Source organism: Zootoca vivipara, chromosome 9 (assembly GCF_963506605.1).
Source record: "Zootoca vivipara chromosome 9, rZooViv1.1, whole genome shotgun sequence".
NCBI lineage: Eukaryota > Metazoa > Chordata > Lepidosauria > Squamata > Lacertidae > Zootoca > Zootoca vivipara.
Window position 1 is genome coordinate 30245544 of NC_083284.1, and position 14943 is coordinate 30260486.

The window sequence follows — 14943 nt, forward strand, 5'->3', positions numbered from 1 at the left end:
CTGTGTCAAGAGGAGAGCTAACCACTTCTTGTCCACACTACTGGGCTGTTCTTGCAATTCTTGGCCGGCTGCCCGGTTTGTCTGTCATTCATCCTGCGTTTTTTCCCCCTTCGCCCTTGACAAGGAGTACTCTCAGGCCCCAGGAACACATGCCTCTGACTGCTAGGTGATACGTAGTGATTAATAGAAATAATCATCTTAATTCGTGAAATAAAATCAATTGCCCTATACATGCAGAAGCCCCAGACAAGATGTACGCAAAAAAAAAAAAAAAAAACCTTGTCTGCACGGCTGCCTCTTATGAAACTGGGACAGCGCTCAAGATTTATGTTTTGCCTTCCCCTTCCAGGCTTGCCCTGGAGTGGCTTAACTCGACACCCCAATAAATCTTTGCACAAACTAATTTGACAGAATATTTAGACTTATAAATGAGTTTGTTTCAATCAGGGGAGCCAGGCTGGGAAACACAAAGTGCATCTTTGTTTGGGAATTCGAGGCAGGAAGTATACATTGGGACAGAGGGCCTTGGATCAATCCCTGGCTCTAGTGTTTATTTCATTAGACAATGTATCAGAATTCTCTTTAGCATGCCTGAAAATGTACAGAGGGTGTGTTAGGATTAAGTGGTACAAATAGTGGTATCTAAGTGACTGACTATGTATACAGTAATGTTTATTCATCTGTTTCCGTGCAGTTTGAAAGGGATAAAATTTATCAGGCACATGCATTTCTTCACCCACTAATAATTTTGTTTCCCATGCCACAGTGGTTAATGAATGCTTTTTTTGGTGTGATGGATTTTTACGCAAGAAGATAAAACACTACAGTCTTTACTAAAAATAGCACTTGCCTGCCTTCCATTCCCATGTACAGTACAAACAACAGTGGAACTCTTAGTATGCCCCTTCCTAAGCACGCTTTGTGTGCAACTGTAAGAATTTGCTTTCAACTCCTTTTTTCCTGCTCTTTCACTGTGGTGGGATATGACAAGTCACAGTTTGGCCAAGTGTGCTCTAAGGTTTTACATCAGAACTGGAGAACCAATTACCACGAGTGTTTTTGACTGGCAGAAATGTGCCACTGAACTCCCATTAGGCCTCTTGCTTTCCTGGATGAAAGACAGACAGTGTGAGTGTGTGCAGAAAATAGCCTACTGTACAATGATAAAAGTTATATTCATTGCTTGTCCCGCCTTTGCCTCTAAACCTGCCTACTGCTGGCACACGGCTCTCAGAAGGTGGCCCAGAAAGGAAGGTGGCCCTCAAGCTTGGGAAGATTTGTCACCTCTAATGTAGGAGAAGGCGCTCCTCTAGGTCCTTTGAGATGAAGCTATTGAGAGCTAAGATAAGCACAAGTACTTTGAATTGAATTTGGAAATGGGCCAACAGCCAATGCAGTTGTTTCAGAAATGGAAGATATAGTCCCTTTGGCTGGTCCCTGCTGTATTTAGACTAACTGAAATTTTTGGGAAGTTTTCAAAGGCACCCCCACTACCACTATGAACAAAGACATTCCCAGAGTGTTAATTTGTTGCAGAAAAAACAACAATGAAGAATATTGTGGCACCTTAAAGAGTCACAAATTAATTATGGCATTTGCTTCTGTGGACTAGACTCCATCAGAGGCATGTTGTTATTTTGTGTGTGTGTGCGTGTGTGTGTGTTGATCACAGTTTATTATTCACTTCCAACAAACCATGCACATATACTTACAAACTAAGGATGTCATTTCATCCAGCTGTTGTGTTGGGCTCAGCTTTCTTTGACTAATTTGTTAGTTTTGAAAGATGTCACGGTACTCTTTGATGAGATGCTGTTTGTCCTGGTGAAAAAAATTACTTGAGATGTGATTAGTTTCTTTGGTGCAAAAGAGAAGCTTATTTGAATATCTTATGGGATGTGACAGATTCATGTACATGGTGAGGAAGAGAGCAAAAAGAATTCTGAAAATCAGTTGCCCACCATCACACTAGTTTCCTCTGTGTTTTATTTTTAACAAAATGGTAGTGTGCAAATAAATATAAATATGGAATAAGGCATCTGGTGGCCTCTTTCTTCTTAGATCATATTCCTTCCGTAGCTCTCTGATGGGATATATGCACAAGGACACAGTGGTTAGTAGAAAGGATTATCAAATAGATGCTTGCCTTGCCAACGCAAACTATAATTGCCACATATAAGCTGGCTCAGCATTTTTGTGGGCTGCCTGTTTCCTTTCTTTTGCTAGGCAGTTAAAAAGATGTTGGAGGAAAAGAGTAGAAACAATGCTTTTTTTTTCCTAAGGAGAGGATCTTTTCACCCTAAAATACTTGCCCATTAGAAAAAGAAATAACTCATTTTTAAATACCCCCCCCCCCAAAATGTAGCCCTGTTATTCTATTGCAGCATAAACAACAAAGAGTCTTGCGTCATGTTAAAGAATAACAGCAGAACCTTTTGTAGACTGCAGACCATCTCATGAGATGCATGAAGTGTTCTCCTGAATTGCAGGCATATATATTGCAGACACATGGTTGAAATTCCTAACAGTAAGGTCAGAGGCAAACAAAATGCAGCAAAAGTACAGGAAGTGATAACTGTGGTCATTCACAATAGAGTTGTTGATAACGCAGACATCCTGGCATTGGTAAGTCAATAAACAAATACAGAGTGAGATAAAACCCTTTGTCTTGATTTGTTCTGTAAGTGATAGCATTGAACTTCTTGATGTAATTCAGCATATTTCAGGCTCCTTTTGAGGTTCCTGTGTTCCAGTATAGCCACCTTAAGGTCAGCCACAGAGTGCTCAGGGAGACAGAAATGTTCCCTCACTGCTTTTTGAATATTGCCATTTCTGATGTCTGATGGTTTGTTTAGTCGTTTAGTCATGTCCGACTCTTTGTGACCCCATGGACCAGAGCACGCCAGGTACTCCTGTCTTCCACTGCCTCCCACAGTTTGGTCAGACTCATGTTGGTAGCTTCAAGAACACTGTCCAGCCACATTGTCCTCTGTCGTCCCCTTCTCCTTGTGCCCTCTTTCTCAACATCAGGGTCTTTTCCAGGGAGTCTTCTCTTCTCATGAGGTGGCCAAAGTATTGGAGTCTCAGCTTCAGGATCTGTCCTTCCAATGAGCACTCAGGGTTGATTTCCTTAAGAATGGATAGGTTTGATCTTCTTGCAGTCCATGGGAGTCTCAAGGGTCTCATCCAGCACCATAATTCAGTGTCCATTTATTCTTTTGCATGGAGATTGGCTGGCTTGCCCTATGTAGAAGGGCATTGCTGGCAGATAGTGTCTTATATGTCATTGGAAGATGGGCAAATGCATGAACCCCATATGTTGTATATGACATTATTAGGTTCTGTAATAGTGTTGCCAGGGTAGGCATGAGCACAGAGTTGACATCTGCCTTTGCTGCAGCGTCTAATCTCTGTGTCTGTATCTCCGTTATTTGGCCATGTGTTGCTGGCCAATAGCTGTTTTGGATTGAGAGGTTGTCAATAAGCAAGAACAGTCCTACCACCTAAGTCCTGGGATAGGAAAGTGTCATTATTCAGGCTGAGCTGTTGATCATTGATGATATAGGTGTCAGTAGTTTCAGTCTTTGAGAGTAAATAAATCAATGAACTGAGCATGAACTCATTACAAAATCATGGTCTCCTCAAGCCTGTCTCTCCTATGCCAAATTTGCACCTGGAGCTTTCTGTAGCTGCATTTTAAAGCTTCTGATCATAAGAATTAGCATACACATTGCTGATACAGCATCCCAATCACAAACTCTAGAATTAAACAGCTTAAGAGTTTAATTTTCAAAGAATTAAACCACTCAAGAGGTTTGCTGAGGGTGGACGGGGGGTGGGGCGGGGAGAGAAGAAAAACACTGCAGCGTTGTAATAATTAATTTTAACACATCGACAACAACCATACTAAGGTCATTAGAAAAGCAAAGATGAATTACTGCTATATGCCACAGCTGCCAATCAAGTCTTGGCCCTTAAACGAGCACAGCTAGAGCAATCAGTCGTGCTACCAAACCTATTACATTTCACCAGATCCTGTTTCAAGGTACTGCAGCTGCAAAGCTCTGCAGTTTATTTATTAATACCATATATATCACACACAGCTTGTGTTTCAGCTACAAGCTGACATTTTACCACCAGAACCCAAATTCACAATGTGCAACTGGCAGCTGTCCTTTGTAAGCATCTATCTAGCTATTGTTTTAAGGTAGCTGTGCAACCTGCATAAGATGCTATGTTACCAGGGAGAAAATTCATGAAGCACACAGAGGATTAATGGAAAGAGAGGCTCTGTAACTAGCATTTGGAATGATGAAAAGGAAGGGAAGGAAGAAATAGAAAGATGGTTGTGTAAGTTATTCTGAAAACTCTGTGTACTCCATGAAATACAACAGTAATATTACATGCTAAAGTTCCAACGTAAACTCAGGAACATGGCAAGTTTATTTGAAAACAAAAGAAAACAAAATTTAACGATGTGAATAGCTTAATTTTTTTGCAGATATTTTAGCACTTGGCACCTAACATTAAAACACTACATAATATTAATATGCGGGTTGTGTTACCTTCTCAGACAGCACAAAGAAGTCTAAGACACTACAAACATACAAAATAGTCATTAAATTTTGACGACACTAACGTAATTCACCTTTCGAGAATATAAATTGCATCCCTCAGTTTTCCCAGAAAACACAATAACACAACCTTTTCTATTCCTAGGATTTACACTCCTGCACATGCCTGTTTCAACTGTCAAGCTGTCAATTTTGGGGACCTATTGGCAACTAACAAAACTGTGTTTTAGTGCGTGAAAAATAGGGCCACCTGCAACCCCCCCCATTTATTAGTATGTATTGTTAATTGAGAGGAAATCTTTGAAACGGGGCTTCAAATAATGAATTGCTATTATTCTAGTACTTTAGTGTGTTGAATTGCAATTGCTGTAGCATTTTAGTTTGCTGGGGGGAAAGATCAACAAGGCCAGGTTGGTACTCAGGAACAGTCTACTACAGTGGTACCTCTGGTTACGAACTTAATTCGTTCCGGAGGTCCGTTCTTAATCTGAAACTGTTCTTAACTTGAGGTACCATTTTAGCTAATGGGGCCTTCCTCTGCCACCGCACCACTGGTGCACAATTTCTCTTCTCACCCTGAGGTAAAATTCTTAACCCAAGGTACTATTTCTGGGTTAGCAGAGTCTGTAACCTGCAGTGTCTGTAACCTGAAGCGTCTGTAACTCGAGGTACCACTGTACAGGAGAGATGTGGAAGAGGAGAAATGACAGAGCGCTTGTCTCACCCTGCATGTGTATGTAGGCCATACATATTTGGTATCGTAGCTTCTATCATGGGAAGGTACAACCTGAGAGAGATGCAACATGGGCCATGTTAGTTCCAGCAGCTCAGCTCCACACTCGTACCTCTGAGGCCCTTCGTGGGAGCTGTTGCCAACTGCCAACCAGAGAAGGTCTACCTCCATCACAAGCTGAGTGAGTTCAAGCTGACTGACCCTGTTCAGAAGTGATCCAGCGGACTCTGCTGCCTTGTAGGGACAGGCTGAAGGGTGACACCAGGGAAGACCAAGGATGAAAAAAGGAAATGCCACCTGAATTATCCTGGCACCAGAGGAGCACCATGATTTCTGTTACAGTATTGATTTTTATTATGTGAATCTTTTGTAAGCCGCTTTGAAAGCTTCTCAGGGCTATAAAGCAGGTTATAAGCATTCAAGCTAAACAACCCAAACATAAACAGGTGGGATATTTATAAAATTCTACTTCCTGCCTTCATATATTTTGATATATAGCACATCCATGCCATACATTTAATTATTATTATTATTTATTATTTATACCCCGCCAATCTGGCTGGGTTTTCCCCGCCACTCTGGGCGGCTTCCAACAAATACCAAAATACATTAAAATATCACATGACTTTAAACAGTTTTGGCCTCTCCCAAAGAACCTTGGAGACTGTAGTTTGTTAAGAGTGCTGAGATTTATTCAGAGACCCCCCTATTCCCACCATAGAGTGACAGCTCTCAGAGTTTCTGGATGGCAGGAGAGATATTGATTTTTAAACTACTCTGTCAAGTGTATGAGGAAAATACACTTAACAACTCTCAGCACCCTTAAGAAACTTCCAAGGATTCTTTGGGGAAACCAGGAGCCATAAATCTCAAAGTTGTATAATAGTGCTTTAATTGTATAGTTTGTATAGTTTAATTGTATAGTTTGCATTGTATTAGAGAAGAGTTCGGGCAAGCATCACAGAATTTATTTTTCCACTGAGCTTCTTTCTATTCATTAAATTTTTACTACCCTCATTCGGTTAAGATTGGATTTAATTCTCCATTTCAAAAAAAATGCCAAAATGTGTTGGATTTTGGCTTTCCTGATCAAAGAAGCTTGGTATTGTAATGCATTGTTCATATCCCCCGAAGAGTGGGAGATATGCAAATTTGTTGGATGAACAACACAAGTTTCAAAAAAATATTTGTGCTGGTTTTTATACTTGGATTATTTCCATCCATGTTTCTGAAACCAGAAATCTCTTGTCAATAGTGATGAAGTGTGTTGCTGAAGTACAATGACGTTTCTGTCTGTCAATCTGCTTATCTCTTTTGACTTTTAAGTTGTCCCTCGCTCTCCCCCTCCCCTTTCCAGCCCTGCTAAACAATCAGCTATCTAATGTTTGCTGAAGGCAGCTCGGCCCCCCAACTATGCCATTATCTCCTTGGTGGTCTTCACGTTTTGGTGACCACTTATTGGTCCAGGCCTTCTGGGAATCCTTTGCTTTCACTATAGATAGAAACCATCTGTTGCCCGCCTTTTCTTTATTGGGAGATTATTAGTATGTGTCTACCTAGCAGTGGAACTCTAAGCTCTTGGCTTTTTAAATGCAGCATCGGCAAGCCTATGAGAACTAAACAATCTTGCTTACACAGGAGAAGGAGTAAACAGCTTTGGCAAATAATTTCAGACACTGCCATTAGTGTTTGTAAAAGATATAAACATAACTTGTGAAAAATAAAATGTGTTTGGGTTTAAGCATGGAAAGGGAGAGGGAGAGATCCAGAGAGATGTTACAACAACTTGCTTCCAATATTGACTTTAAAAAAAAACCCTAACACTCTCATACAAGGAAGGGCAAATCAGAACTCATTTTTAATGTTAAAAGTTGCACTCTTTCTTTCTAGCTGTTGAACATGCCAATATGTAAACATTTCAGGGAGAATTTTACACCACCTCATCTTTATGTCAAGCAGCATTTAATGGTTGAATGATCCCGTGCCCCAGGTCTTGGCAGCTATCCTCTGGGGTCCAACTTTTAGGGATTACATTGACAGTCAGTCAGTGGACCATGTCCAATGTAAACTAGACTAGGACCATTTAAAATCAGTTACTATCAACAAGTCAAATTAGCTTTATGTAGGTTACAGGCTTTTTCTTGGGAGATTTCATAACAATGTGGAATTTTAACCATCACGGGACTTTTTCTCCCATTTGTGTTTTCAGAAAAGTTCCTGAAACATCAGATTGCGCACTGCTTACCTGATTCAATGTAAAGTTAAGCAACTTGCACTACTTATATTTAATAAATGAATCACGAGCTTTCCCCCTTTCCTTCATAGGTGGAAATAACTCTTCAAGATGTCAATGACAACCCGCCAGTGTTCCCTACAGATATGCTTGATCTGACTGTCGAAGAAAATATCGGAGATGGTTCTAAAATAATGCAGCTGACAGCTATGGATGCTGACGAGGTAGGATATTATTGCTTCTTTGAAGGGTAGCAGGACACTTCTGTCACAACAATGTTGTTAGGCATAGATTTCCAGCCTTGTTTCTACTCCACCCACTGATTTTTGCCTGGAAGTGGGTGGCGTGGAGTGGAAAAATGCAAGTGTTTAATTTTTTCCTGCGAGTTGAGACTGCCCATTCTATCCCTGTGCGCCTGATTCCAGGACATTTCAGAACCCCAGGTGGTCTCTTGTTCTCAGAGACTCCCCTAGTGGGGACCTTACTTAAATTAATTTGATTGCCCTCATCTATCACAGGGCATTGCTTGCTTTGCTTTATTTAATATAGCTACAATGTTTTTTCTCCTGTGTGTCTGTCCTCTACTTCCTGTTTTCTAGTCTCTTGTCTTGCCTATCTTTCATCCATTCCCTCTCTTCCTTTTGTACAGTTTCCTGTTTTCCTGGTCCTTCTTTCTGCTGGGAGATGGTTCAAACTCTCCCTCATGCCAGCCTTTTAACAGTTGCTGGATGCTCTCTGCCTTTTCTCAACATGCGGTACACCTGAACAGCTCTTCTTCTGGTCCCAAAGCCTACATATTGGGGGCCACACATTTTGGACCAACCTCACCTGCCACAGCCCCCTCAAATAGATCCAATACATTTTGCAGAAATGTGTGAGGTGGCAGATTCCTAAACATTGGAGAGCCACATGGGGGGGGGGTGTTAAGGCACCATTTCTTCCTTTTCTCTGTGTCTGCCTTGCATGGCATGATTTTATTAATCTATTTTTTATATCTCTTGCCCTCTTCAGACGTTGTCCCCTCATGTTCTTTTTCGACACAGGATCTGAGTGCTGCATCTTGATGTTCATACAAGTAGCTTGACCACCTATAGTGCACATACATTGATTTGCAAGAAGGCTTCCACATGTCCCAGAGTTCCAAATCGTATGGAAATCTTCATGTGTCCAGCTGTATCTGTGAAAGCTATGTCACAATAGTCATTTATGTTAGCTGCATAGTCACCAGTGGCAGGGCTAGCCAGCATGTCCAAAGTTGAGTAATTTGACAGTTATTAATGCCTGAAGGAAGTTTCTGTCATGCGCCTATATCCAAGAAAGCCTCTGAGCTTCAGAAGAGTATCAGAAATCCGTGACATACGAAAACCTCTACTTGAAATCTGTAGTGACATGTTTTTTAAAGTGTGCATGCCAATGACAAGACTAGGTTCAGGCTTCCTTGAAACCCATTCCCTAAACGTGTAAAAGAGTGTTTCATATGACAGAAATTGATTGCTGCATTTGGCTAATATTCAGCTTAATGGGATCAAGGTGCTCACTATTTTGCAATCTGCACAGAAGGTGTAACTTTTTCTCTAGTGCCATGGGATGAATATTAATGATAGCTATGGTATCTCACAGCACAGTACTACTGTACTTCAAAAGTGTTGACAGGGAGCTTCTAGATTTTCTTCTTACTTGCCTAATTTATAGGATTTACTCCTTACCCACAGCAGGAGTTATGGTAGAGGAGTCTATAGCTGGGTCACATTGTTGTAAAAACAATGTATCAACTTGGATGATAAAGATTGTAACACTTGAGTAATATAAGATTATTCTTGAAAGAATCTGTTCAAACATTTTAATTATACTTTTACGAGTAAGTGTTCTACACACTGCACAGACATTGAGTATGAAAGTAATACTGTGGAATGTATCCCCTGAGTAGGCAAGGAAGTAAGACTACAGCGAATTTTTGTTCACAGAAATGTGGAGGCAAAATAAGGGTTTTCAGAGTCAAAGATTTCTCAGACCCCTTGCTTCTCTTTTTATGTGTCATCACAACTGCTGCACAGTGCATTTTTTTAAAAACAATTTCTTCCTGAGAGAATTGCAGCCTATCAAGGATCATATAGAAAATGTTACCTAGCCACACATCCAGTTACGTTGGTCAACATAACGCAGTCAATCACAGTGAAAACTAGACGCACTATCTCACTCTGATGAGGCTTGATGATGTCATCGCATTGACAAATCTGCTTGGCTACATGGCTTTGAAGTCCATTCAGAGTGAGAGCAGTACTCCCTGCCATTCCATTGAACAGATAAACATTTTGTTTGTTTTCATAGTCTTGTGAATCACCAAAATGAGGAAGTGTGTTTTACAAGACAATGTTCAGTATGAAACACAGCCCTATGCTTCATATCAGCCCTCCAAAAAAGTTCATATGGGTATATGATTTCCTCAAGACTTAGCTCAGATCTGTCCTGTCCTACCCCAGTTAGGCTCCAAGTTTTCCCCAAAGCAAGCTGCCTTGGGTATTGTAAAATAGAAAGACAGTATACAAATTAAAAGTCATCATCATCATCATCACTTTTAATTTGTATACTGTCTTTCTATTTTACAATACCCAAGGCAGTTTACAAGCTGAAGAAAGAAAGAATGTACACTATATAACAATCTAATCCAATACAAAAATGTGATAATAAAACATAACTTTAAAACAGGCAACTTATATCAAATAAAGTAATATTCAACAATCCATTAGAATGATATAGAATAATATTAAATATCAGCATATAAAATTAAACAGAAATCCACTCTTAACAATTATAATAAAAAAATTCTAAACTATAATCAATAAAACAACAGCAAGTCACGGTGCATAAAATAATACAATGCAAACTGAGAAGCAGAGACTGGAGGGTGGGGCAATGCAGGTGGAGGAAGGCCTTGCCTGATGAAGTCTCTATCCTCGCAGTTCTTCCTTAACTATCATCTCTTAACCAGGTGCTATAGTGGAGTAGGGGTGAAGAACTGGATCCCCCACTCCCACAGGATGGGTAAGAAGGGCTGCCCACTGGTGAGTCACCTGACAACACAACATCACATGGCCCATTTTTGCAGAGTGCTGGGTACAGAAGGGGCACAGCAGTATCTTTCTCTTTTATATGATCAGTGCCAGTGCAAGTAAATACATCAGGAATGACAGATTGCTGCAAAAAATGTTTATTTGGCAAGGGAATCTTTTATGTCAGGGAGCCTCGAGGGACATTATAGGGAGATTCCAGTCTTCGCTCTTTGTACTCTAACTTTTCTGGATACTTTTTAATATAAAAGTGGTATGATCAGCTCATCATTCCAAATCCATGGTTTACTTGCTTGCTTGCTTACTTACTTGAAAATTTCTTTAAAATTTGTAAGCAAATTCTTAGAATCAGTGCAAAAACTTACTGTTAATTTGGATGGAAATATAATGCACTTTGACCTTTTCTTTTCACTGTTTAGGGTGCAAATGCTCTGGTCACTTACACCATCATCAGTGGTGCAGACGACAGCTTCCATATCGATCCAGAATCGGGAGAGTTGATAGCCACCAAGCGCTTGGACCGAGAACGCCGTTCTAAATATTCTCTGCTAGTCCGTGCTGATGATGGCCTGCAGTCTTCAGATATGAGAATAAACATTACTATTAGTGATGTTAATGATCATATACCCAAGTTCTCCAAACCTTGCTATTCCTTTGACATACCAGAAGATACCACTCCAGGTGAATAGTAGATGTCATTACTGTCCTTATCATTCCTGCTTCCTTGTGCTTTTAACAGCTATAATAACTCAGAATTCTTTGGAAATATTTTGGTCTTGTGCGTTCCACAAAAGTTTTTGGATTTCAGCAAATTAAATATCAGTTAAATAAATGATCAGTCAACCAATGACATTAAAAGGGCCAGGTATCCAGGCTTAACTGATTTGTGCATAAATTCTCTGCTTATGATTTTGTTTACTGCACGCTATGGACTCGCTGCCCTTGTCCCATAAAACTCTTACATTGCTACTACAATTACTACAACTTGAAGTTGTCACTCTCAGAAGAGATAGGCAAATATATGCACATTATTATCCAAATGTTAGCTTGTTCTAGCCCAGATCTCTCTTTTCCAAGCTTGTACAGGTGGAGGAGCGAGAATAAGTTCACTAGATTCCCTCTGTTTCTTTTTCTTTTTAAAAAATTATCATTCTTTGACTGGCATAAGAACAGAATTTAGAATAAGTGAAAACACATGTGATATCTGAAGTACTATATAATACTCTGTTCCAAGTATAAAGAGAAATTCAAAACCAGCAAGTGGAGTGATTAGCTGCTGACCATTTATAACATCTCGCTATGTATCAGGAGTTCTTGGCACACCTATGCATAAGAGGCTGCGAAAGGAGGTTAGGTTATCTCTTTGAAAAAGTTATAAATGTGCATTTATTTTCTCAAAGATCTGTGAAGAAATAGGGTAGTACACCATATTGAAACATGGTTGCTCCTTAAAGGAGTTTTACTGGCCTTATCTTAAACACCATTTTCCCATTAAGAGCATAACTGTATCATGCTTTTTTCCAAGGAGGGAAAAAAAAAGTTAAACTTCAGTTAAAATTTTGCTGGGCAGAGATTTTGGTTTGCATATATATTCAAAGGCTTTGTTCATGATAACACTAAACTATGGGTTATTAAAACATTACCCTTCCAACTCTACAGTTCTATGATTTGACATAGTATGGGATGCTAGCTGTGAACAAACTATAGTTAAGCTGCTGCGCAGAGTTCACAAATCACACCAAGGCTCAATATGCTGTGTGAACCTGTGTTATTTGTTTCCTACCAACAAACAACAAACTGAAAGAATGGTTAGTTGTTGGCTACATACAATGGTTTGTTTTAACTATGGTTCGGCATTATGTGTGATATCAGCACTGTTCCTTAACCATGGTTTGTTTGACCACCCCAGCCCAGAAGCTCACCAAACTAAAAAAGCTATGAGGCAAGAGCAGCTGGAAAAGAAATAAATTTATGGAAAAAAAGCTGTGGCTTTTCTGATCATTAGTAGCAAACTCGCCATTTGTTGAAGAAGCCATGGCTGAGTGTTATGTGTGAACCAGGCCAGAGTATATTTTGAGTGTATATTTTCTCTCCCACACAGTTTTTTTTAAATAAGGTGATCATTTGTCCAACTTCATGGATTTAATGCTTTACAATTCCTGTTCAACTGATGGTAAAAGGTAAAGGGACCCCTGACCATCAGGTCCAGTCGTGACCGACTCTGGGGTTGCACGCTCATCTCGCATTATTGGCCGAGGAAGCCGGCGTACATGGAAACGCCGTTTACCTTCCCGCTGTAGCAGTTCCTATTTATCTACTTGCACTTTGATATGCTTTCGAACTGCTAGGTTGGCAGGAGCAACGGGAGCTCACCCCGTCACAGGGATTCGAACCACCGACCTTCTGATTAGCAAGCCCTAGGCTCAGTGGTTTAACCACAGTGCCACCTGGGTCCCTATGGTACAACTGATGAGTAGGATACAAATGCTCTTAAATAAACTATCATTTAAATACTTTTCATGGATATGTTGGTACACACTTATAATAATGGATAGCAGGACACGTATTTTCTCTGACATGAACCATCTTGGTTTTTCCACCCTCCTAATTCATCTCTAGGTTCTTTAGTGGCCGCCATCTTAGCCACGGATGAAGATTCCGGTGTGAATGGAGAAATCACGTACACTGTGAGTGAAGATGATGGAGATGGAACATTTTTCCTCAACCCAGTCACTGGAGTTTTTAACTTAACTTGTATATTGGACTATGAAGTGCAGCAATATTACATTCTTTCCGTTCGTGCGGAAGATGGTGGTGGGCAATCCTCTACTGTGAGGGCTTATTTCAACATACTCGATGTAAATGATAATTCACCAGTATTCAGCATGGCATCATATAGCACATCTTTGATGGAGAACCAACCTCCGGGATCTACTATCCTTATTTTCAATGTTACTGATGCAGATGATGGTATGTATTTTCCCATTTTTTAAAATGTGTGCATTTGGGAGTATATTGGCACATTTATTCTTTTTGATTATTATTTATTATTTGTGCATTTTCCATTTTTCTTGTTTTCACATCATAATTCACCATCAAACATAACTTCTATACCGACCTCCCAACCTAGCCTTTCATGGCATTCTTGGTAGTCCTAACGATGCTGCATATTAGTTTAATAACCCACCCTACTTTCCCCCTTTGTATCCCTCATTGTATTTAACTGTTGTTCATAGGATCACTCCTACTTGTAGATTAATTTTGGTATCATATGTTTTTTAAAAAATATTCCCCAAAGGAGTCACATTTGCCCTTTGTCTTCTTCCCCCCTGATCCCTTAATTTGCACATTTATTTTTGTACCTTACTACCATATGAGTATTATCTCCCATTAGGGGTCAAAGAACAGTTATTATTATAAAGTTATATATAAATATATTACAAACCTTATAATCAACACCACCCTTAGTAGCATCTGAAATAAATATCAAATAGTTTTGTTTCACTAACTAAGTAAATGGTAAATGAAGGTAGATGTCCCTTTTTGAGGATTCGGTCTGCAATCCTATACATACTTACCTAAGATTAAATCCCACTAAACTCATTACATTTGAGTAGACGCACCTAGACCATAATGTCAATCCGGGCATTCATTTAAAAATGCAAGCTTGGTCACTTTCCATTCCAAATAAGGACATAAGAAGAGCCTTCTGGATCAGGCCACACTGGCCCATCTGGTCCAACATTCTGTTCTCACAGTGGCCAACCACCTGTGTAGAGCAATTCTGCAAGCAGGACCTGAGCATAACAGCATTCTCCTCTCCTGTTGTATCTAGCAACTGGCATTCAGAAGCATGACAGTGGAAGGTACCTTATAACTCTCTCCGACAATTGGATTTGAGACTTATTTGTCAGCTCACATGTGTTATTATTGCACGATATTATTAAAGTGGGCCATTAGAACATGTAGCAGATACATGGTGTTGCTACAGAGGATAGACTATGCAATATTTTGTGTGACCAGTGCTTTTTTCTAGGGGGAAAAAGGTGCAGGAACGCTGCCCTGTCCCTCCTGCTTCCACACCAGCCGAAGAGACAGGGTTGCTCTGTGAATTCTGTGAGCTCCCTGTGCGTCAGCTGTGCAATCGGCCCTGTCCCTTCTGCTTGCACACGGAAGCCTGAGAGACAGGGCACATTGCAGAGCTGACACACAGGGAGGCTTCTTCCCACATGTCAGCTGTTAGCTCAGGAGGCCTCATTAAAGCCCCGCTGCACCTCTGGCTCATGAAAAGACCCTCTCCAGTGCCCGTAAAGGATGCCCTCTTCGTGCTCCAGG

The 14943-nt window shown here is 40.3% G+C and overlaps 1 protein-coding gene across 1 annotated transcript in view; it reads left to right on the forward strand.

Annotated features, from left to right (window-relative positions):
- Nucleotides 1-14943, forward strand: part of FAT4 (FAT atypical cadherin 4) — a 135926-nt gene that overhangs the window by 61517 nt on the left and 59466 nt on the right. The window contains exons 2-4 of the mRNA XM_035111643.2: nt 7633-7764; nt 11028-11289; nt 13228-13578. Coding sequence (XP_034967534.2) covers nt 7633-7764; nt 11028-11289; nt 13228-13578 — 745 coding nt within the window. The remainder of the gene's footprint in view (nt 1-7632; nt 7765-11027; nt 11290-13227; nt 13579-14943) is intronic.